Source organism: Myotis brandtii, unplaced genomic scaffold (assembly GCF_000412655.1).
Source record: "Myotis brandtii unplaced genomic scaffold, ASM41265v1 scaffold374, whole genome shotgun sequence".
Classification (NCBI taxonomy): Eukaryota; Metazoa; Chordata; class Mammalia; order Chiroptera; family Vespertilionidae; genus Myotis; species Myotis brandtii.
Window position 1 is genome coordinate 2,941,824 of NW_005364372.1, and position 22,886 is coordinate 2,964,709.

Consider the following 22,886-nt stretch of genomic DNA (forward strand, 5'->3'; position numbering starts at 1 on the left):
TCCTGCTTGCTCCAGCTCCGTGGCTGCTGGCCGCCATCTTGGTTGGGTTAATTTGCATATAGTCACTCTGATTGGCTGGTGGGCGTGGCTTAAGGCGTAGTGAAGGTACGGTCCATTTGCATGTTTGTCTTTTATTAGCTTAGATAACATTGTGATTTTTTTTTTTTTTTTGGAACTGAATTGATGTGTAGAAGGATTTGGGGAAGAATTCCAGTTTTGTGATTTTTTTAGTCTTAGTCATCAAACAGGGAATGTCTATTGAAATTTCCACTTTGCTTTAAAAAAAATTATCTTTGGGATTTTCATTATTACTTTTTTATAGGATTACAAATGCATTTCTAGGTCTTCCTTTTTGCATTAATCCAGGATCTGAGTATTTTTCACTGAAGTGCTGATACTTATCTACTCTAGCATCCTGCCAGAAAGAGAGGACCTACGAAGAGTATTTTTATATGTAATTTTCTACTTAAATATGTGTGATTACCTTGAGTTTGGTTTCTCTGCCAAGATGTATATGCTTACATGTTGTCTATTTTTCACTTTGTAGGTGGAAAAATGTTAACCAGTGAAAGAGCCCATGTTTGGTTAGGAGGAATTTCACGAAGCATATCTGAAGGAAATTTGATTGACATGGAAGCCCAAAAATCATCAAAAAATTGCAATATCACAGGTATGGGAATGTATAATTGTTGTGATGTTTTCATCCAGTACTAGCAGCTATTGCAAGTCTACCTCTGAAAAGTGCTACAAAAGATGAAAAGAATTAGAAAATTCCTAATTATCATAGAAATATTTACACTATCATTAAAAAGAGCAAAATAGTGGAGGCAACAGATTACAATTAATATTACGAGGAGGCAAAATTCATTATTAAATGAGTGGTAAATATAATACCAGTAAATATATAATGAACTTGGGGGTTGAAGACATCTCTAGAGGTTGGAGTGAGCTATGAAATCTTTATAGAGCATAAAAGAACTAAATTTATCCTTAAAGGAAAAGTAGTTTTAAGAGTTATATGTAACTGGTTTGATGAAAGTATAGAAATAGGAGAAATACAACTGTTTTTTTCAAAATGCATCTTCTAAATTTTAATATATGCCACTAATAACTTATTTCAATCAAGATAATAGTTCTATAAATATTAAAGTAAATTCTCTTTTGGCTGGCCTCTTGGCTTTCATTTTTCGCTAAAGCAGTACTAGCCACACAAAGTCCACAGAAACATTACCATTGTTTATTAAGAAATGACCAAGTCTGAATAGCTCTTAACATAAAAAGGACTTCAATATTTGTGAGATATGTAGAAATTCTTTACAGTTGATATTTGACTATTTTAATGTGTTGCTGATTCTTAAAATACTCTCTTTTCAAAGTAATGTTTTTATTTCATAGTGGTAAACCTGTTCTTTGTCATGTTAAACTTGAAAATCAAAGCTGAATGAATTCCTAATCTGATGTTTATTGTATATGAAAATTTTTAAAAATATATGTTTATTGATTTCAGAGAGGAAGAGAGAGGGAGAGAGAGATAGAAACATCAATGATGAGAGAGAATCATTTATCAGCTGCCTCCTGCACACCCCACTTTGGGGATTGAGCCCGAAACCTGGGAATGTGCCCCGACTGGGAATGGAACTGACACCTTCTGGTTCATAGGTCGACGCTCAACCACTGAGCAATGCTGGCCAGGCTTTGATGTTATTAAAATATATCAACAAAGTTGTCAGGAAATAATCTGAAAAAATGCATTGTCTATTTGGCTTATTATTTTTAAGTTATTTTAATTATTAACTGATACATTTGATATTTTTCACATATTGAGTATTATCAGAAAAGAAAAAAATTAATGAATAATCTAGATATTTTGAGACCAACTATGTAATGTTTAGAAAAAAATCTGGGTAATTGACTAAATTATTCTGTTTGTTCAGAGGTTTTCTTTTGTGAAAGTCAAACACAAAACTATAAGGCATAAGTATATCTAATCTGGGTCCTTTTGAAGGAAGTGTGTTAAATTGATATCTAAATTGTTAAACATTTATTTATTTATAAATCATTATGTCTTAAGATAAAATAGCATGACATATGGTCAAAATGAACTGGTAGAACTAGTTCCATTTCCTCACAGCATGAAAAATTATCCAAATTTAACATTAATTTTGCAGTTCCTATTATACTGTCAATAAAAAAGCAAAATAAAAAGTCTTGAATTTTTAATAAAAATTAATCTTGGTTGTATCTCACAATGACACTCACTTCTGTTTTTTCTTTGTTTTTGCTAAAATGCCACAAATGTCCAGACTCAAGTTTACTTCTCAATTGGCCAGATGCTTTCACACTTCACAGCAATAATGTTTCCAAAGCTACAAATCCATTCTGGAATGAACTGTCTGCTTCTAACCCATTTTTGGATGATATAACTCAGCTAAGAAATAACCAGAAGAAAAATAATATTTCCATCTTGAAGGAAGATCCTTTTCTTTTTTTAAGAGAAATTGAAACTGGAAATTCTTTGGATTCCTCTGGTGATGAACTTGATGTGCATCAATTGTGTAGGCAGTCTTACTCAAGGAAATCAGTGAGATCTAAAAGTGTTTCAGAACTTTTGGACATATTAGATGACACAGCACATGCCCATCAGAATATACGTAACTCTGACCAGATCCTGGAACACGACTTAGAATGGCTTCAAAATGATCGAGAGGCTTATAAAATGGCTTGGTTAAGTCAACGCCAGCTGGCCCGCTCCTGCCTGGATTTGAATATCATTAATCAGAGTCCTGGATGGGCCCAAACACAAGTTGCGGAGACTGTGGTAGTTTGTAAATTAAACCACCAAGGAGGGTCAGTACAATTACCTGAATCAGATATCACTGTTCATGTGCCCCAAGGTCATGTAGCTGTGGGTGAATTCCAAGAGGTATCGCTAAGGGTTTTTCTTGATCCTCCACAAATGCTTAATCATGATCTTTCATGCACTGTAAGCCCACTGTTGGAAATCACGTTAGGCAACCTTAACACAATGGAAGCCATTTTGCTGGAGATGAAAATCGGGGCTGAAGTGAGAAAGGATCCTTTCAGCCAAGTCATGACAGAAATGGTGTGTTTACACAGCCCGAATAAAGAAGGCCCTTTCACAGTGTTAAACAACTGCTACATTTATAAAGACACCATCCAAGTCAAGCTAATAGATTTGAGTCAGGTGATGTATCTAGTGGTTGCTGCACAAGCTAAAGCTACTCAGTCACCAGCTGCCACCATCTGGGATTATATCCACAAAACCACCTCAGTTGGAATTTATGGGCCCAAATATATCCATCCCAGTTTCACTACTGTTTTCACAGTTTGTGGACACAGTTATATGCCGGGAAAGCTTACAATCTCTGATATTAAGAAGGGTGGAAAAAACACCTCTCCAGTTGTGTTTCAGCTCTGGGGGAAGCATTCATTCTTACTTGACAAGCCACAAGATTTAAGTATTTCTGTTTTTTCATGTGATCCTGGTTTTGAAGTAAAGACAGAAGGAGAAAGAAGAGAACTTAAACAAAAGCAGTTGCAAGCAAGTCAAGTAGTTCATCAACAATTTTTATTTTCTTTAGTTGACTCCAGAAAAATGCACTTGTTTGTTTTCCAGGTTCAGTTGGGGCCTCCCAATGGTAGACCAGTGACACAGTTTTTTATCACTACACCTGATCCAGCCCCAAACCTAAAAAGACACTTAAATCTGCCAGGTAATTTGCAGAAAGAGAAGGAAATCAAGTCTGCTCCTTCATTACCAGCAGTGTATGTTAAATACCCTACATTTCAAGACAAAAAATTAAACTTTACCAAATATGGAGTGACTCTGAAGACAGTGCTAAGACAAAACAAGATTGACTACTTACTTGAATATATCAAAGGGGACACAATAGCTCTTCTTGGAGAAGGTAAGGTAAAAGCCATTGGGCAGTCCAGAGTGAAAGAATGGTATGTGGGAGTCCTGCGAGGTAAGATTGGACTTGTACACTGCAAAAATGTCAAGGTGATTGCAAAAGAGCAAGTAATATCAATGTCAGATCGTGTCTTCACAACCAGGAACCTTCTTGAACAAATTGTCCTGCCCTTTAAAAAACTGACTTATATCTACTCAGTTATATTGACTTTGGTGTCAGAAAAAGTTTATGATTGGAAAGTTTTAGCTGATGTCCTGGGTTACTCACATCTGGCACTGGAAGGTTTTGAACGAACACATGCAGACAAAGAATCAGAAAAAGTTTCTTATGTTTTAAAGAAGTTAAAGGAAGATTGCCACGGAGACAAGAATACCAGAAAGTTTCTTTATGAGCTTGTTGTGGTGAGTATTGCTTGATCACAGTAATTAATTTACCATAGAAAACTTTATTAACTTGGTGATATTTATAACCAAACATATGAGAGAAGGAGATAAAAAATTCTTAGCATTCTCAAATAATTTGAAGTCAATTTACAGTATATATATATGTATATATATATATAGCTTTTCCTGCAAGACCATATAATTAGTTTCTTAGATCCAGAAACTAGTCCCATAGGATCATCTTTTAAAGGAAGATTAAAGTTTCTGTTTGTGCTAGAGCATAATAGTTAAGAGATTCTTTTTCTCTCCCAAATATTTGAATAACTCTTAAAATATCAGAAATTCCAATTACATGAATGAGAGCAAACTGAAACAAAACTAATTAACTTGGCCTTTGCTATAGGTCTGCTTTTTAGTGGTTTTTAAAAAACATATAATCAATGTCCTTTACTTTAGCAATTTAATAGTCTTCTTCTGTATGTGATTCATCATAATGCCAAAATAATATTGCTTATTCTCTTCTTAATCCTCATGTTTTAGTAGAACTCACAGGATCATTTTTTCCCCCTCATAATATTCAACCTAGTATAAGGCTCAGTGGAGAGTTATAAAGAAGATGATCAACTATTTTGCCTTAAAAAGAAAATTTGGTATTTTATAAAAATAAAAAAAATCAAGGGCATACTTCTAAAAATTTCTAAAATGTGAATGTATAAATAATAATAAAAGCCTAATATGCTAAGTGTCTGGTCATCCGGTCATCTGTTCAACCAATCAAAGCATAATATGCTAATGATATGCTAAGGCCGCTCAACCACTGGCTATGACGTGCACTGACCACCAGGGGGCAGACACTCCAACCTCTAGGGGTCCAGCTGACGGGACTAAACTAGACAGGCTGGACATGCCCTGGAGCCCTCCCGTGGTCCCTCCCTGGCTGGCTAACCTCCCACGTCCCTTCCTGGCCCCAATCGTGCACCAGTGGAGTCCCCTCGGCCTGGCCTGTGCCCTTTCACAATCCGGGACCCCTTGGGGGATGTTGGAGAGGAGTTTATTCAATGACATTAACAATAATTTATGTAATAAAGAAATAGGAATATTTAAAATATTTCTTCTCTTTCAATTATTTTGATGATTCTACAGTAATACTGAAAGGGTTAAATTTTAAAAGCCCCCTATGCAGTTGAATGTATAGTTTTATGGTGATGTGCTGCAGTATCACTTAATCTGGGACATTTAGAGTCATTGGCTGATCTACAAGGTCAAAGCTGCACATATATTTTGCAGTAGCTCATTATCTCTCATAGCTCATGTACTGCATGAAGATTTGAATTGAAAATTGCTTTGTTGAACTTAGTGGCAAAAAATGTAATATTGGCCAAATGGTCTGAAAGTTTAAACCTGACTGTGTCGATGTATGATCATGAGTAGCTCTGGTGATAAACTAGACAGTGCTGGTGGAGGGCTTATTCAAGGATGTAGTGGCTAAAAACTCCCAGGGTGTCCCAGGGGAGGCTTCAGGATTTCCAAATGTAAGGGGCTTAGGTGTGGTTGTCTGACCAGAGATGATGGAAAATATGGTATAGAGGCCACCTCTTGAAACTTAATTTGCAAATAAGTATACATTTTTCTTGGATTGTATCTTAATTTGGGGTAGCTGGATTGGAGCTGATAAAAATTGTGGGTTCTAAACTCTTTAGTCATCTCTAGACATTGAGACTGACTGTCCTTATATACTTGAAACTTGATACTCTACAAAGTACTTGAGTACCTGATTCAACTTTCATAATGATTATAGGAAATTAGATGGGGTGTTATTAATGCTGTATTTATTTTTAAAATCATTAAATAGAGATACTTTTGAGATTTACCTAAAGTCCTGTACTATGTGGAGCTGGTCTTTAAACTCGGGTTTTGCATTCTAAGTGCAGATTTTTCCCCCTTGAAACAAGAAACTGAGATAAGCATTGCTAATCCCACTCCTCAGTTTAGTAAAAGAACCTTAGGGTCCTGATGGCTCAGTACTACTTCTCCCTGTAGTTATAAATCCTCACTATAAATGTATGGACTATGTACTAGTATAAAGACCATGGGTAGTCCTTCTAATGGTTCCATGGGAAAGAACCATCTGTGACCTTACTTGGTCATTCATTTTTACTTATTGTTTCATAATGATAGACAATGTTTTTAAGTGCAATTAAATGATGAGGGGCCACCCAACATTTTTTTTTTTTTGCTTATTTGAACAAAAAAGAAATGTAGATAGATTTAATCCCATATTTTAAAAATATATTCAAGGCAAAAAAGAAACTCATGGACTTGTTTGAAATGTGTAATGATTGACAAGGCTTAGATGCCTAATTAAGGAAGGAAGAGTCTGATGATATTCCATTTTGCATTATAGAAGACTGAATGTTTTATCTTTAATACCTTGTGGTTTATATTAGGCACAATTACACTAGTGATGAAGGGAGAGGGATAATTTTTTTAAAGTTATTATTATCAATAGCTTTGTTCAAAGTTGTGGTAGTGTCTCATTTACATGCAATGGCAGAATTCTGTGAATTTTAAATCACATTTTGATGAAGAATAGAATGTTTATTGGCACCAATGTGCTCGCTCCTCAGAGAAATACTGTAGTCAATCCTCTGATAAGGAAAGGGATTATTTTTTGAAGAGTGAATTATCATTCCTGAATTGATCAATTATAGACCCTTAGGACCTCAGGATGTCTTTAGAAGTGTCTAGTCCAACATCCTCCTTTTGCAGTTAAAGATATTAAGAAACATATTAGTTAAGTGGTTTACCCAAGGCCCTATATTTAGCCACTGAGTTAGTCCTAAATCTCCTCTAATTTTGGTCCAGCTGTGTCCTCTGTACTTTGCTGGTTGGATTTGCTTAAAAGTAAATCAACTTTTTAAAATTTAGGAAACTCAAAAATATGTGTGGTGAAAAATAGGATGCCAGTTTCTAGATTATGTAATGAAAAATTGAATTTCTAGGGAAAAGCCCACATTAGTTGCTTTTAATTGTGGCATGTAATTCTTGCTGCAGGCCCTGCTGAAGATGGATTGCCAAGGGATAGTAGCGCATATCATCCAAGAGGCTGCGCTCCTGACTTCAGCTGTCAAGCTGGGAAAAGGCTGGAGGGAACTAGCTCAAAAGCTAGTACGATTCACAAAGCAGCAAGTGGAGGCATATGAAATTCCTCACCGAGGAAAAGCTGGAGCTGTTGCTGTGGAGGTAATATTTCCGTTTGTCTACTTCAATAGTGAAAAGTTGCAGACCAAGTAAACCAAATGTAATCAATCCTGAACCACTTACATAGATAAATTGGGGTTCTGTTCTAGAGGACCCCTAACTGAAGTCACAGTCCCTATAATCATTGATATTTTCTGAAATATGCACATATCACTCTTTAAAGGCCTTTAAAATATGCATTGAGAGCCTGTAAAATATATTGATACTTATCTTATTGGATTGCATATTAACATGGTCTTTAATCAAATGAATTGACCAAATTGGATAGCTAGTCAGTTATTAGGCAAGCCTAGAAGAATTTGAGACAGAGAACACATAATTTTGAAGGGAGGAGATTGGACCCAGTCAGGGCAAGGGAAAATTATACAATAATAAGTATTTATCAACGTTAGGCAGAGACTTAGTAATTTGTGATAAATAGTATTTGGTGACAATAAGCATTAAGAGGGTGGATGGTAATGATAAACAAAGATCTCTAAGAGCTTCATTGTCTCTTTGACAATTTTGTGTATAATAGAAACTATAGACATCAAATATAGAATGACAGCACATAACACAAAGTAATATTTATCTTGCAAATATTAAATAAAATTTAATTTTTATTAATATTAAATGTATACTGTTAGGCATAAGTTAGATACATATTTGCTCTATTTAGCAAATAATTTGTGATAATTTTTATGACTTAAATAAAAATATTCCAGTGATGAGCACCTATAAAATGTTCTGTATTTTTCTCTCACATGAGTGTAAGCATTTTCAAGATACGTATTTCAGTTAAGGGAAGATTATCTCTCTTATTAGTGATGACTTGTTAAGAGGCAGAAGCTGTGTTCTCCACTTCCTTTTGGGGCATCGAGCTGGAAATTAATAGAGCTGGAGAAAATTTTCTTACTTTGAAGCAACTATGCCAGCTGGGTGTGCAGGACAAAACAACCTTTCCATGAAGGGACAAGAGTCAAATCAAGTCAGTTGAATCCCAGCATGTGCAGTGGAGGTCTCAGCAGGATGGCTTCTGGGAACCTAGGGCCTACCTCTCCTTTAAACAAGACCTTTCAGCCAAGAGTAGCTGGAGGCTGACGTATTTCCTCCTCTTAGACTACATTTATCTCTGTACCCTAAGAAGTGCCTTACAACTTACAAATCACTTTTTACTGAATGAGCTAAAAGATGAGGAATTTATAAGAAACAAGAACAACAACACTTAGGGGGATATGCTGCTCTGATATTTCAGTTAACTGATGAGAAAGTTGTCTAATTGAGATATCACTGCACACCTATTCTAACTGACAAATCCAGAACACTAATAACACCAAATGCTATTGAGGATATGGAGCAACAGGAATCCTCATTCGTTGCTGGTGAGAATGCAAAATGGTACAGCCACTTTGGAAGGGACTTTGGCTGTTTCTTACAAATGAAACATACTCTTACCATATTTTCTATTTGTGCTCCTTGGTATTTACCCAAAGGCATTGAAAACATGTCTACACGAAAACCTGCACAGGAATGTGTATAACAACTTTATTTATAATTACCAAAATTTAGCCCTAGCTGATTTGGCTCAGTGGATAGAGCATTGGCCTGCAGACCAAAGGGTCTCGGGTTAGATTCTGGTCAAGGGCGTATACCTCAGGTTGCTAGCTCCTTCCCAGCCCAGGCCCTGGTTGGGGCGGCACATGCAGGAGACAACCAATTGATGTGTTTCTCTCACATCGATATTTCTCTCTGTCTTTCCCTCTCTAAAAATCAATGAAAAAATACCCTTGGGTGAGGGTTGAATATATATATGCATTTACCAAAATTTAGAAGCAACCAAGATGCCTTCAGTAGGTGAATGGATAAAATGAACTTGGAATATTATTAAGCACTAAAATGAAACAAGTTATCCATGAAAAGACATGGAGGAACCTTGAATGCATGTTACTAAGCAAAATAAGCCAACCTGAAAAGGCTACATGCTGTATGATTCCAAATATATGACATTCTAGAAAAGGCAAAACTATGAAGACAGTAAAAAGATCAGTGGTTGCCAGGGATTGGGAGGGAGGAATGAATAGGAAGAGCACATGATTTTTTGGGCAGTGATACTATAATGATGGATATATGTCACTATACAGTTGTCCAAATCCATAGAATGCACAATACCAAGAGTAAATCCTAATGTAAACTACGGACTTCGGGTGATTGTGCTGTATCATTGTAGATTCATCAATTGTAACAAATATACCACCTCTGGGGAGAGTTATTGATAAAAGGGAGGCTATGCCTATGAGGGGCAGGAAGTATATGGGAAATCTTTGCACCTTCCTCTCACTTTTTCTTTAAACCTAAAAGGTCTCTAAAAAATCTTTTTAAAAATTGTCTAATTGAAAGCAGGAATTTTTTTCTTAATAAGTCTCTGTTTTTAAAAAGGTTTTGTTGAAAGTTATTTATCGGAGTTATTTATTCTCTCAGCTTTGTTAAGCATCTGAATTCTCTCTAATTATGGTTGTTTATAGTTTGTCTTTCCCCAAATCTTGATGGAGGCCAAACAGCCTACTTTTCCATTATTTACATTTGCACAGCCCGAATCCCAAATAACTAAGTCTATGCCAAAGTTAATAAATTCTCAGAAGCAGAAAGGAAAGCCCCTAGGTGTCTTTTGAGGGACTAATGTTTAATTTATTGTGATTAATACTAACCATCATCATTCTGATCCAGGTTATTAAATTCTTAAAAATAATCCATAGTATATTGGCCTAAACCACCCCAAATAATATGTGGGAATCTTTACCTGTTAGGCCACTTAAACTAAAGAGTAAATCTATGCTAATTTCCATCCCCCTGGAAAAAACATGGCTGCATAATTTTTTCTCTCAGGAAGGAGATGATTCTTAAATAGGATCAATTTACAAGTCAAGTAGTTGATTTGAAAACAGACTGATAGTAGTTCTGGTTAGGGGACTCAGAGGAAGGAAAGTGGAATTGGGCTGGGGAGATAATAAGGTCTCTTATTTCCTTTATCTCACCACTTCAGAGGGCACACATTCCGAAAATTTCCAATGCCTACAGTCCGACTCTCTCACTCACTTTCCTTTCTCTTCAACTTCTCTTTTTCCCTTTGTTCTATTTTTATTGTATCTGACATTTATCTAGCACTTACTCTGTGCCAGGCACTGTTCTGGTCACATTTCAAAGATAAACTTAATCCTTTGAACAAAAACTTGTGGGTCGGCACTAATATTATCTAAAATGTAGGGAGGCTGCTACTTGCTTAAAAGCATGCGTAGTGAGAAACTTATGGAACCATGTTTAGAGAGCAGGCCTTTGACTTTGGGGTCCTTGTGCTTTACACTCTGCCCACCCACTCCCAATCCAGTGTGGTGGCTGAATGACAGAGCTGGTAGATGTGGTTAGGATGGGGGCTTTAAGCATCTCATTTCACCTTTTTTCTTCTTTTTTCAAGTTATGATACTACTAAAATTTGCCTGAACATCTTCATCAAGCCTCAGGCCAATTAAAGAATGGAGATCATTAATAGTATGTCTGTTAGATTTTTGTTGAGTATTTTGGCCATTTCTTACTCTTTTATAAGATGGGGGGGGAAAGCCTCTCTCTGGGGACTTCTGAGAAGGTCACTTTTTAAATTAATCATCTCCCTAAATTAAATTTTAATAAATATTACTCAATTTTTCTAATGACATTGCAATTCCTACATAAAAACAGAACTATAAAACTTGAAATATGACTGTTAGACACTTATGCTATGCAAAGATGTTTAATTGTTGCCAAGGTTTTCCTGTGAAAGTTAGTAAAAATTGGAGTTTTTCTGAAGATATTTAAATCTTCCATTTAAACAAAATAGGAATCAATAAAATATCAGAAAAATAGCACATTTTTAAAAACAGTTGGGTTTTACAAGGGGCAATGCTGGGGATTTCAAAGATAAGATATTCACAGGCCTAAATTAGGTGCTCTTCACTTAGCCCTCTGGGGATTATGACCATATCCTAGCAATGCTCTCCCATTGGCCCCCTGCCTAAGAATAGATTATGCTCTTTCCATCTTATTCAGTATGGACACTTATTCACCAAGGACACTAAAAGTTCACTTCCACCTTTAAGATACCTTTTTACCAATGCTCGCCTCAACCACAGGCACCCATCAGTTGAGGCTGATTTCTTATCTGACCTGCCAGAGTGGGCCACCCTCCCTACGGAAGCCCAACACAGTCAATATTTCTAATTATAATAGTTTTTTTCCTTCTCAGAAGCCACTCACCTATAGATTTAGAACTGGCAAGGTATGTTTATGTCTTTTTGTGGTCAACACTTAAACAGGGAGGATCTAATTCTCTGTTTTATCTTCTAGCCGGAATCTGTCCTTCCTCATTTATGACTGGCTTCTGTAGTGTTCAGAACCCTTTATTCTAAGTCCAGATAAGACATGGGAGAGTAGGTCAACCTCAAATAGCTAATTTTATTAATTGTTTAATAAGTTTAAAAAAAATTCTATATGGAATTCCTCCTGCTTGTTTAGTATTTTTCCCCTCTGTATATTTTCTCTTAGTATTTAATTCAACCATACTTAACACATCCCCAGGGACTTCAGTTCTCAGCATTGGAGCATTAGGAGCTAAAGAAAACACAACAATGAAAAATATGATTTTTCTCTCTAAAGCCAAATTTTATTTGGCCTGGGAATTGTGATAAACTGTTATATTTGAATTGTTATATTTTAAAGAAGTATATGGTTAGATGCTTTAAAAACTGAAACTAAGAATAAGAATGATAATAATTGTGCAATTTATTGTATATGAACTGAGTGTATGAACATTTTCTTTACAATATCATTTATTTCAACAAACTTTCTAAGGAAGACATTATACCATCTGCTTTTTATAGGAATGCAAACTAAGAGAATGAATTTGTGTAAGTTATTCAGAGTAACATGGGTCTTAAGTGACAGAATGAGGATTCAAACTCGGGTATTTTATGCACAGTCCTTTCCACTGTGCTCTACTGATAATCCCTTTCAGAATTAACTAAATGAAAAAGATCAAAGTTGGGAGGAACCATCAGGGAACACGGCCTAATCCTGAAGGATGGGAAGCAGTTGAATAATTGGAGAGGACTAGATGGGGACCTCAGTGACTTCTTGAGACCAATAAGGAGGATATGTGGGCTAGAGGGTAGAGTTTATCCTAATAATTATTGGGATATGTGGTTAGATATATATTTTTTGATGTTGGTGGAGGAAGGAGTCTCTAATGATTGCCACAGCATAGAGGTTAAGATTTCTTGTCTGGATTCAAGTTGCAGCTCTACCATCTATTAGCTCTAGGACCTTGGGAAATTAACTTTTGTAGGACTCAACTTTTTTTAATTGAGGCAAATAATATTCTTTTACTCATCAGATGTTTGGAAAATTAAAAGATATAATATATGTGGCCCTGGCCAGGTAGCTCAGTTGGTTAGAGCTTCATGCTGACACACCAAGGTTGCAGGTTTGATCCCCGGTCAGGACACATACAAGAATCAACCAATAAATGCATAAATAAGGGAACAACAAATCAATGTTTTCTCTCTCTCTCTCTCTCTCTCTCTCTTTCTCTCTCTCTCTCTCTCTCTCTCTCTCTCACACACACACACACACACACACACACTCTTCCTCTCTCTCCCTCCCTCATTACCTCTCTCTAAAATAAATAAATAAAATTTTAAAAAGATATATGTGAAATATTTGGGACAATGCTTTGCAGATTGTAATAACTAAATACATTATTATCTGTTATTTTGACTAAGAGGCAGAGGTGAGTTTGGCAACTGGGTGACGTTGAGTGATTTTGGAAAGAGAATGAGGAACTGAATGGTAATTTTTAGTAAAACGGCCGAGAGTAACAATAGAAAGAATGCAGGTAAGGGAAAAGTCAGCATGTCTTCTGAGAAACTGGCAGGATGGTTATACATGGAAACAAATGAGAAAAAGTCTTGGCTGGTCAGCTTTTTCTTACTGGCTTAACACCATTTCATTTTCCTTGGAAAATATCTCTTTGCAAAAGGTAAAAGGAATGTCCTTGGACTCGAATGGTTTTTTTGGCTCATGTGGCAACTCCCAGATTCTGCTTACAAAGACGTGGCATTGTCTGCATCTGCTGGAACTGGTTCAGTTCTAGCCGTGGCACTGAAATCTATAGTTTGCTGTTCTTCTCAGTAAGACATATATTTGCAGTTTCTTTAAAAAGGGAAAAGTATTATATGGAAATGTACCTACCAGTGTACATAACAATTCCCTAAATCTTTGTTGTTTGTACAAGAGATTTGGCATAGTGACATAATATTTAGATTACCATTGTCTAGTTTTTACAATACTTTACCTCTTGCTGCTAGTCTTTAATTCCAAAAGACTCCATTATTTGGAATGATGGAACAAAGAAAAAAGAGATCACAGTAAAATTAAGAGGGTTAAGCATTGTATTCCTATGATATTTTATTTAATTATACATTGAATGTCTCATTACCACTCTGAATATCAAGTAGAAATAGTAATCACATTAGGTTAAATATTATGGAGAGATTTTAGAATGGATTTTGAAACACTAATACTTGATTTAGGTTTATTAAGGAACACAAACAATAATGAATTTCAGAAAACCAAAGTCCACCTAAGTATAAGACTCAGATCAGCACTTATTGAAACTGCTTAATATTGAGGTAGATTCATGGGAATACCTTAGTGAAATGGCCCTAGATTTATGGCTAGGTGACCTGGATTCCTTTTCTAGATGTTTGGCACGACTTTGTTATTTAATGTCATTTCAAGTACAAACTCCAATTAGCATTAATCAAGCACCTAGTGTGTGCCAGGACCCTTGGACCTGTTTACTTTGTATCTTGGCAGTGCTTTTATGCCTTTGGGTACCCTTCCTCTCCACCCTCTATTTTACAGTAGGAGGAAATAAGGCTGTAGAGAAGTTTTGCAACTTATCCAAGATCCTAGAGCTAATAAGTCAAGAGTCTAGATTCAAACCCACGATGTGGTTCTTTAAATCCGGAGCTCTTACCACTATCCAGGGTGGGGCAAAAGTAGGTTTACAGTTGTTTGTTTGGAAAATAATGCAATAACTAATCCTATATAATAAAGAGCTAATATGCAAATGATTGTCATGCCCTCATGCCATCACACTGTGATGCTCTCACGCCGTCACAATCCATCACCAGGAGACTGCGTGTGCAGCAGGCACGCACAGGTGGGTGGGGACTTGATGCTGCATGCGTGACGTGGAGGCGGGTCCCGGCGGCTCTGCGTGGTGAGGCCTGGGGGTCCCGCGGTTCCATGCAGCATGGAGGCAGGACCCCCGGCTCCGGCCTACCTCTTTGGGGCAATCCATTGAGGAGCCCGGATTGGTGGGTGGGGCCTACCTCTTTGGGGCGATAGATCACAGGGCTCCCACACTGTGAGAGGACACAGGGCAGGCTGGGGGACCCCGCCCCCCGAGTGCATGAATTTTGTGTACCAGGCCTCTAGTAAATAATAATACAAGAATAAACTGTGTTTCACGTACTCACAACTATAAACCTACTTTTTCCACACCCTGTATTTTCTTTCATTTACCTCCAAATTGAAAGATTGGATTAGAGAAGCCCAGTTTCTTTAAACTATGATGTTCAGAGTTTCTACCAATATATAGTTGTGGTGGAGGTTGAGGGTTGGATGACAAGGAAGCAGCCTGGAATCTTCCTAACTAGGAATTTGTGAGAATGGTTTGACCAGCAGGTTTTCTTATGATAGAAAACTATTTTGAGAAAATGTACTAACAAGGAATGGGTCTTCCATATTCCTCTGGCTCATTCTTAACCCCTGGCATTCCAAGTGGTTGGTTATTCCTAGAACAAACAAAGCTTGGTTGTCTTAGAGTCTTTTCCAAGAGAATCTTATGTCAAGTTTTACCCAACCATCATCTTCCTTCTGAGGAAATAGGGACCCTTACTATGTTTTCTTCTGAAGATAATGGTGACTTCCTCTTCAACAACATTTATGAACTTACCAATTATAGGTGCTGGAAGGACTGCCTGGAAATTGTAAATGATAAATAATTACTAATAAGGCAAATTTACCTTAATATCTCTGCAACTAATTATACTAAAAATGGAACATTGCTTTTATAGTTTTATGAGGAAAGTAAGTGGATTATTAATCCTTTAATGTAGTAAAATGTAATTATCCAAAGGTAGTTAAAACTAATTGCTTTCTTTATGCTATTCATATTTTACAAGCTCAAAAAAGACATAGCTGCTATGCTCCAATCTGAATTGCTTTTATTCATGTTGCATTTCATTATCTAGACTATTATCTAAAATCTTACTGGCTTCTGGGAATAGGCACTCTAAATTTGGAAAACTTCATTTTTTAAATCTCTATCCATGTTTCTTTTCTTTTGTTATTCCATTTATCACTTTTTCATTGCCCCTTTACCTTTGTCTTTGTCCTCTAGTACCTAGAAGATAAACTAAAGCAACACATATTTCTCCCACACAAATGCTGGGACTTCAGAAAACTGCTCAACTCTGATAGATTAAATGCTTATTGATGCTGCTGCCCTTTCCATACAGAGATCAAAGCACAGAGATGAGAAATTAACAACTCTGCATTTTGATCAGCCTTATGCTTCCCATTCAAAGATGAACCAGTAATACCATGAAGTTACCATTTAAAAAATCTAAGAGTAGAGGGGTAAGAATGATGCCTGAGGGTCCAATATTTGTGACAGAAGTGAGACGGCTCTGAGCGGAATTATTTTGTGGTTAAGAATAATTCTACTAAAGCAAACCCTCAGGAACACGCTTTCCTTTTGATTTGTCAAAGCATTAGTGCAGTTTCTAAATATTTTCCCTTAAATCATAACATTGAGCAAGAGCAGAACTATTTTAAAACCACTGAATAGATAGATGATAACATAAACCTGGAAGAGGTCCTGGCAGTCCACCACTCATTTCCAGCTTTTGTAGGACATAACTTAGGTTATATTGGAAAGGATATTGTTTATTTTACTCATTTTATTCATTCAAACATTTCCAGAGAAAATTATTTCATTTCTCTTTAATTTACCACACAGTTTAGAATTCTTTGTGGCCTTGATTTGTATGTATTTTTTAACATAGCTTTATAAAGTCCATAGTTAGTTAATATATTCAAGTTACCTCTTGTGTCTTTGCCTTTAATAATATATGTTTACTTGCTGCGTAAGAAAACTAAAATGACATAAGATAATAAGAAATGCCAAAAGAAAAAAAATATAAGTATTTAAGGGCTTGAGGTCTAATGTCATATATCTATATCATAAAGGACAACAAACAATTGTTTATTGCATTGATGAAAGCTGGACTTTGTCAAGTGTTGTTAAGGCAATTCTCAATAAAGAAAGTTATTTTTACCATATCTGACAGACATTTGCTTATTAAAGGAAAACAGAGTTCCCCAAATTTAACATTTTTTATCAGTGTGTCAAGATACATAACTATAACATTTACTTTTGACCCAATTCCCATTCAATTTTTTCTTGATGATTGCCCCCTAATTACCTACCCCTGCTCCGTAATAATTTTAATATTTGCCTTTGATTTTCTGCTTAAAAGGAATTTAACTCTTTTTTCTTGAGTGTTTTATATATGCTGTCACTTTAATTCTCAACAACCCAAAATTTTCCATCTAGCAAAGTTAGGGTTCAAAACAAACCTTCCTTTTTATTGTAGAATATTACTTTTTACATATTTTCCCTTTTAAAAACACTTTTATTTTTCACTGTTTCTCCTTCTAGCTTTGTCTCTCTTTAACTTTCAAATTCCAAATATGACCCATTTGTTGTGTGCCTTTTAGTTCCTTGACGCCTACTCATTCCTGAAGTCTTCCCTACACCTCTCTCTTTAAACTGCCTTCTCCAAAGTTTCCAAAGACTAATTGCCCAAATCCTGGCTTTTTTGTTTTCCTTCATGTTTCCACGTTACTTGATGTTAGGGGTAGCAGAGGAGGTAACAGAAAAGGGATGTCCTCAGTGAGTGGCATGTTGGTAGATGTTTAACAACCTACTTTTCATTTGTAGCTGTTGCCAATTTCCAAAGTGTAAATACTCTAACATGGATGATTTTACTCTCCCAATATGTCAGTGAACAGGGAGTTGGGAGGCTATGTGAACAGTGGGCTCTGGGGAGCTGGTGGGGCCTGGCTTCAGCAAACCACTGCCGATCTCTTTTTGGAATGTTAGTAGGCCTTGGCTTTTGCAATATGTAGCCCCTTGTTTCATTTTCCATCGTTCTGGTTCTAGTTTCTCTCCATTTTTTGTTGTTTTTATTTTATACTGTGCCCCTAATTGTAGATTTAATTGAGGGTTAAATTTTTCATCCCTTTATCCTCTTCCTTAGCATTCTCCTCTACTCTCATGCCTTTTATCATTACTTTATCATGAGTGATGCTAAACCCTCCACTGCTCTCTGGAGGTCATCTCCCCATTCAGTTTCTTATCAGATAGCCCCTCCTTTACTTCTTATCTTGACCTTACCCAAAAAGTACTCACATTCCTACTATATGCCAGACACTTCATGAAGTGTCTTGGAAACAGGACTTGGAAGTTAGTACCCATATTTTATGGATTAAAATAACCAGATAATTTGATCAGTTTACTCACATTGACCCATTCAATAGGCAATGGAATGCAGATGTGAAGCCAGGTTTTGGTAGTATGACACCAACACCCATTTCTCTTTGTTTTATACCATAGAGGTCCTCAGTTAATGGAACTGTCATTTCTATCTCACACTGAATTAAAATATGCAAGTAATCTTTGCATTTTCTTAGTTGTTATTATTTACCAAGTCCTGTTTTTTATACATTGGGCACTTGTTCAAGTACCCATAATTCTTAGTTTAAAAAGTGAAATAATTATATAATGAATGACAATGTATTTTGAATATTTCCATTATATCTGTGCTACAATAGTGCTTTTCTTCATCTGTGTTGCAAGCAACCAATGATATTATATATAGAAAATCAAATTGAGCACTGAAGAAATATTCAAGTCTAGTTTGCTGCAAAGAGGGAAAAAATAGGATGCAAAATATGCTCATATTTTAGTACAGATCATGAAATTTACCATTTTCCTAGTGTTCTCAGCCCATTGCAATTGTATCCATTTCTAGGCCGCTTATGGCTTAGACTCTAGGGAATTTCCAATGAGTTTAGGGCAATATCCCTCCTTGCATTTCAGAGTCATTGAGGGGACCTCTGAGAAGTCTTTTTACACTTTCAGAAGTCTTAATTAGGGTCAGGATGAAGTAATCTATCCAAATTTTTCTAAATTGTAAGAGCTGGCCACACTGTCCTGCTATGAGTACAAATTGAATAATGAGTGAGGTTATCTTGCCCTCTGCCTGAGTAGATAGATGTCTCACTGGACTTCTGAACTAGCAGTTTCCAACTCCTGCATCACCTTGGTGTATTTCCTGTTCCCCGCAGCACTAGGGCTGCTTCCTGGTTAAGAATCCCTCAGGCTTGTCTATACAGAGCAATCCACATGCAGCAGCAAGACATGGGATGCAGCGCTTTCTCCCTGAGAAGTCAGTGGGGCCGTTTTGACTGTGAAGGTATTTTGAATCTGTAGAATAGTGAACAACCAGAAAATTACCTATTTGTGATTTCTTTTTAATTTTTAAAGATATTTATTGTTGAAAGTATTACATAGGTTCTCCTTTTCCTCTCATTAACCTCTTCCAGCCCGCTCCTGTCCTCCCCTCCTCCCCCCAGACCCTCATCACCCTATTGTCTGTGTCCACAGTTCTTAAGAGACATCAGTTTTCTGTGATACTCTGCTATCACCTTGGTACTGAAATGCTCTCAGTTGTTGTTTATTGTTAAATGTCCTCAAATACATCTTTTGTCAGACTCTGTCACTAGGGGACTTAGGTTAAAGTCTTAGATGCTTTTACATGTAAACACCGTTATTTTAAACAATACATGACAAATTGAAAAATAATGTACCTGTTAGTTGAGCATCAGGGAAAATTAAGTGAATGCAACATAGAATACAGGTGTCAAAGCTTTTACAGAGGGTTACCAACTACAGAGTAACCTGCTGTCTTAGTGCTTCTTTGCATCTGAGCTCTAACAGACAAGACTGAGTCTAGCAAAAAGGCTCTATTAATGTGCCTCAACTTATCTTCCACTGCTGAGCTATTAGTGGTGGCCTGTACTTGTAGGAGGTTTGATTTCAGTGAGTGCTTAGAAAAATAGACAAGAGAACACCTCATTCACATTCTTTCAGAGTGGTAGATTGGTTTGGGTAAAACTTATACAAAAATTTGGGAAGATTTCTGTTGCTGCATCATGACCATCTTGATATGATATAATTTTGATAATTGTCTTCCCTTCTCTACTTTGCAGAATCAAACTTTGTAAAGATATGGATGTTCATGACACCCAAGCAATGCCAGTGTGGACAAATAACTTCAAATGATCTTTTGAGCCTGATGAATGGCCTCTTGTATAGATTGATTTGAAACATAATGATACTCCTTATATAGGTCTTTCATTCTTTTAACTTACATAGTAGCATATATGGGGATATCAGAGGAGGGTGAACAATTATATCCCAAGGCCCTACTTCATTTGCTATTACTGTCAATGGGGGCCCTATTTTAAGAAGGCAACTCTGCATAATATTTAGCTCAGTCTGTGTTCCTGCATTTTGCAAGTGATAACATTACAAATGAATTAGTTTAGTGAGCCCAAATAAGTAGCAAGTAATAAAGTTTATTTTTCAAATATTCCAATTATAACTGCATGGTTCATTTTGTTGTTTTCCTAGAGAAAATTTATTTTAAGGTGTCTCTGTGTGTGTGAGTATTATACAATTTGTCTTATTTGGTCAGCCTTTGTCTCTATTCTCTCTCAGCCTGGTTGCCCTGGTTACCATTACATATTCTCCTGTGCATGAAGATCCTCTTTGACGTGCATTTATTTCTATGGAAACAATGATGTCATTGGTATGGGTGGGTAATGAGGGAAAGCATAATGAAGTGTTGAATATTGATCTTTCTTTTGGTCATAAAATGTATTATTAAATTACATTTTTAATTAGATAATTAGATTTTTGCTTTCCCTTTGATGTGGTCATGAAGCTACATTTTCCCTTGTTTATAGACTTGCTTGAATAAAATGACTTTAAGCATTGAAATACTGCACATCTCCTTCTTATGATATGTGGTCATAAACTCAACACAGTTACATATAACAGTAAAAGAATTATTATTTTAAGCTTAAAAGTGTCTCAGAGCGTGAAAAGATTATCTCAATAACATGTTATCATCACAATATTGCACAAATAATTTTATATTCACATCAAGGCAAGGCGCAATGTATAGATGGTGGATCAAGAGGAAATAAGACCCTGCTTGTAGTCCTTGGTTTAGAGACGCAAGGCTATCATAGGAAACTGATAGTTATTAAAACATGTTTTCTATGACATTAAGTAAGTCCATGTATAATTACTATTTCATTTTCTTTTAAGTCTTAGGAGGCTTTTAAGCCCTTTTTAGGCATCTGTTTCACACCCTGTTTTCCTTACACACTACTCCAGTCTATTTTTTTTCTTTATAGATGATGTGGAAACCTGCTTATGATTTTCTCTATACTTGGGGTGCTCACTATGGAAATAGCTACAGAGATGTGTTACAAGACCTGCAATCTGCTTTGGACAGAATGAAAAACCCTGTGACCAAACAATGGCGAGACTTAACTGGAGCTTTACTACTAGTACATTCTTTAGAGGTTTTGAGAGCAACTGCATTCTCCACTTCCGAAGAAGTATAGAAATGAAGGGTATGTCCTGTGGAGGAGGGAGAATAACAGGGGAAAATGTGTGTGTGTGTGTGTGTGTGTGTGTGTGTGTGTGTAAGAGAAAGTCCTCAGAAAAATAGTGCTTCTATTTTTCCCATTTGAAAATATATTTCCCATGTGAAAGCACAGCAGAACACAAAATCTAAAATGGGTTTTTATAACCAGACATGAATTTTTGTATCTATTTCAGATGCAAACATTGGGCTGCTTTGTTGTTGAGAAAGGAAAGAAAAACCCTCTCTCCCTTTCAAAGTTACTTTTAATTTCTTGAAGTTAAAACAAATGACTATTAGCATAATCACATCACCCAATACCCAGATAAACTAGAAGCTCTCAATGTGAACTATGCCATTTTACCAGGAGGCAGACAGGGAGAGAGCAGAAGCAAACACACACTTTGTGCACAGGGCTGCAGGCTTCCTATATCTGATCTCTTATTTCTCAGTGGAGTTTGCCAGCATTATTCCCATTTTCCATATGAAGAAACTAAGAACTGGATAGGATGCTCAGGGTTAAAAGCTAGTGTGAAGTAGGTTTTCTCTTTGAAAAACCTGGTTTTGTTTTTTTTTAAATCTAGAATATAATAGTAAATGCATATTAAAATTTACAGGGAAATGGTAGCCATTTCATTCTAATTGAAGCTCATTGCTCTTGTTTACCATCTCTTGACAGACTGCCGAAGGGGATGTGTGAGTTATCAGAAATCTGTTGCCTGCAAACATGGACAGGAGTTTCCACCACCTTCCTCCAGCATCTTGGGACCAGCTAATCCTTGACCTTTATTCAGGATCCTAATGTAGAATAGTTCATTAAGTCTCAGGGATTTTTAATAACAGGGGTTATTTTTAAAAATAAAACCTTCCTTTATCACTGTTGAATGTAATAGTCTTAACCACCCAAAACACTGATACCCGTGTGTGTGCATGCTCACATGCTCATGCAGACACATGTGTGTGTTTGTGTACCAGAGTGTTTTATAAAGATTATATAGGAATCTGGGCCAGTATAAAGGCGAACTACTGGCAGAGAGTTCAGAAAGAAATGGTCTGTGCTTACTCATGGGTTCAACTCTCTGGTCACCTGCCAGTATTTATATATTTTGGATGCTCATTCATTTATTGTCATTCAGTTGACAGATGGAGTGAGTGTTCCTTTTTTGTGGTAGGCACATGCATTCTTGAGGTTAATAATGGGAAAATAAAACCAGCATGATCTCTGACATCAGGATTGCCAAGTGATGGATACAGATAATAATAAAAAATAATTATGCAGTTAAATGTAAATGGCATCTGGAATAATAGCTGCAATGGAGAGTCTAGGATGCCAAAAAATATACTAGTAGATAGGAGGCCATCATCTGAATCAGAGGGATCAAGTGAGTTTTCGCTGGGAAAGGCATGATGAGCCCGAAGGAGGAGGAGGCATTGCTTCCAGTCTG

General features: G+C 36.4%; 1 protein-coding gene across 2 annotated transcripts in view; it reads left to right on the plus strand.

Moving 5' to 3' along the window:
• Positions 1 to 22,326, plus strand: part of MACC1 (metastasis associated in colon cancer 1) — a 159,059-nt gene extending 136,733 nt beyond the window's left edge. For both annotated transcript variants that reach the window (XM_014544641.1, XM_014544642.1), the window contains 5 exons: positions 548 to 670; positions 2,304 to 4,336; positions 7,373 to 7,561; positions 21,209 to 21,430; positions 22,121 to 22,326. In XM_014544641.1, the coding sequence (XP_014400127.1) occupies positions 556 to 670; positions 2,304 to 4,336; positions 7,373 to 7,561; positions 21,209 to 21,421 (2,550 nt within the window). In that variant the 5' untranslated portion in view covers positions 548 to 555 and the 3' untranslated portion in view covers positions 21,422 to 21,430; positions 22,121 to 22,326. The remainder of the gene's footprint in view (positions 1 to 547; positions 671 to 2,303; positions 4,337 to 7,372; positions 7,562 to 21,208; positions 21,431 to 22,120) is intronic.
• The last annotated feature ends 560 nt before the right edge of the window (positions 22,327 to 22,886 follow it).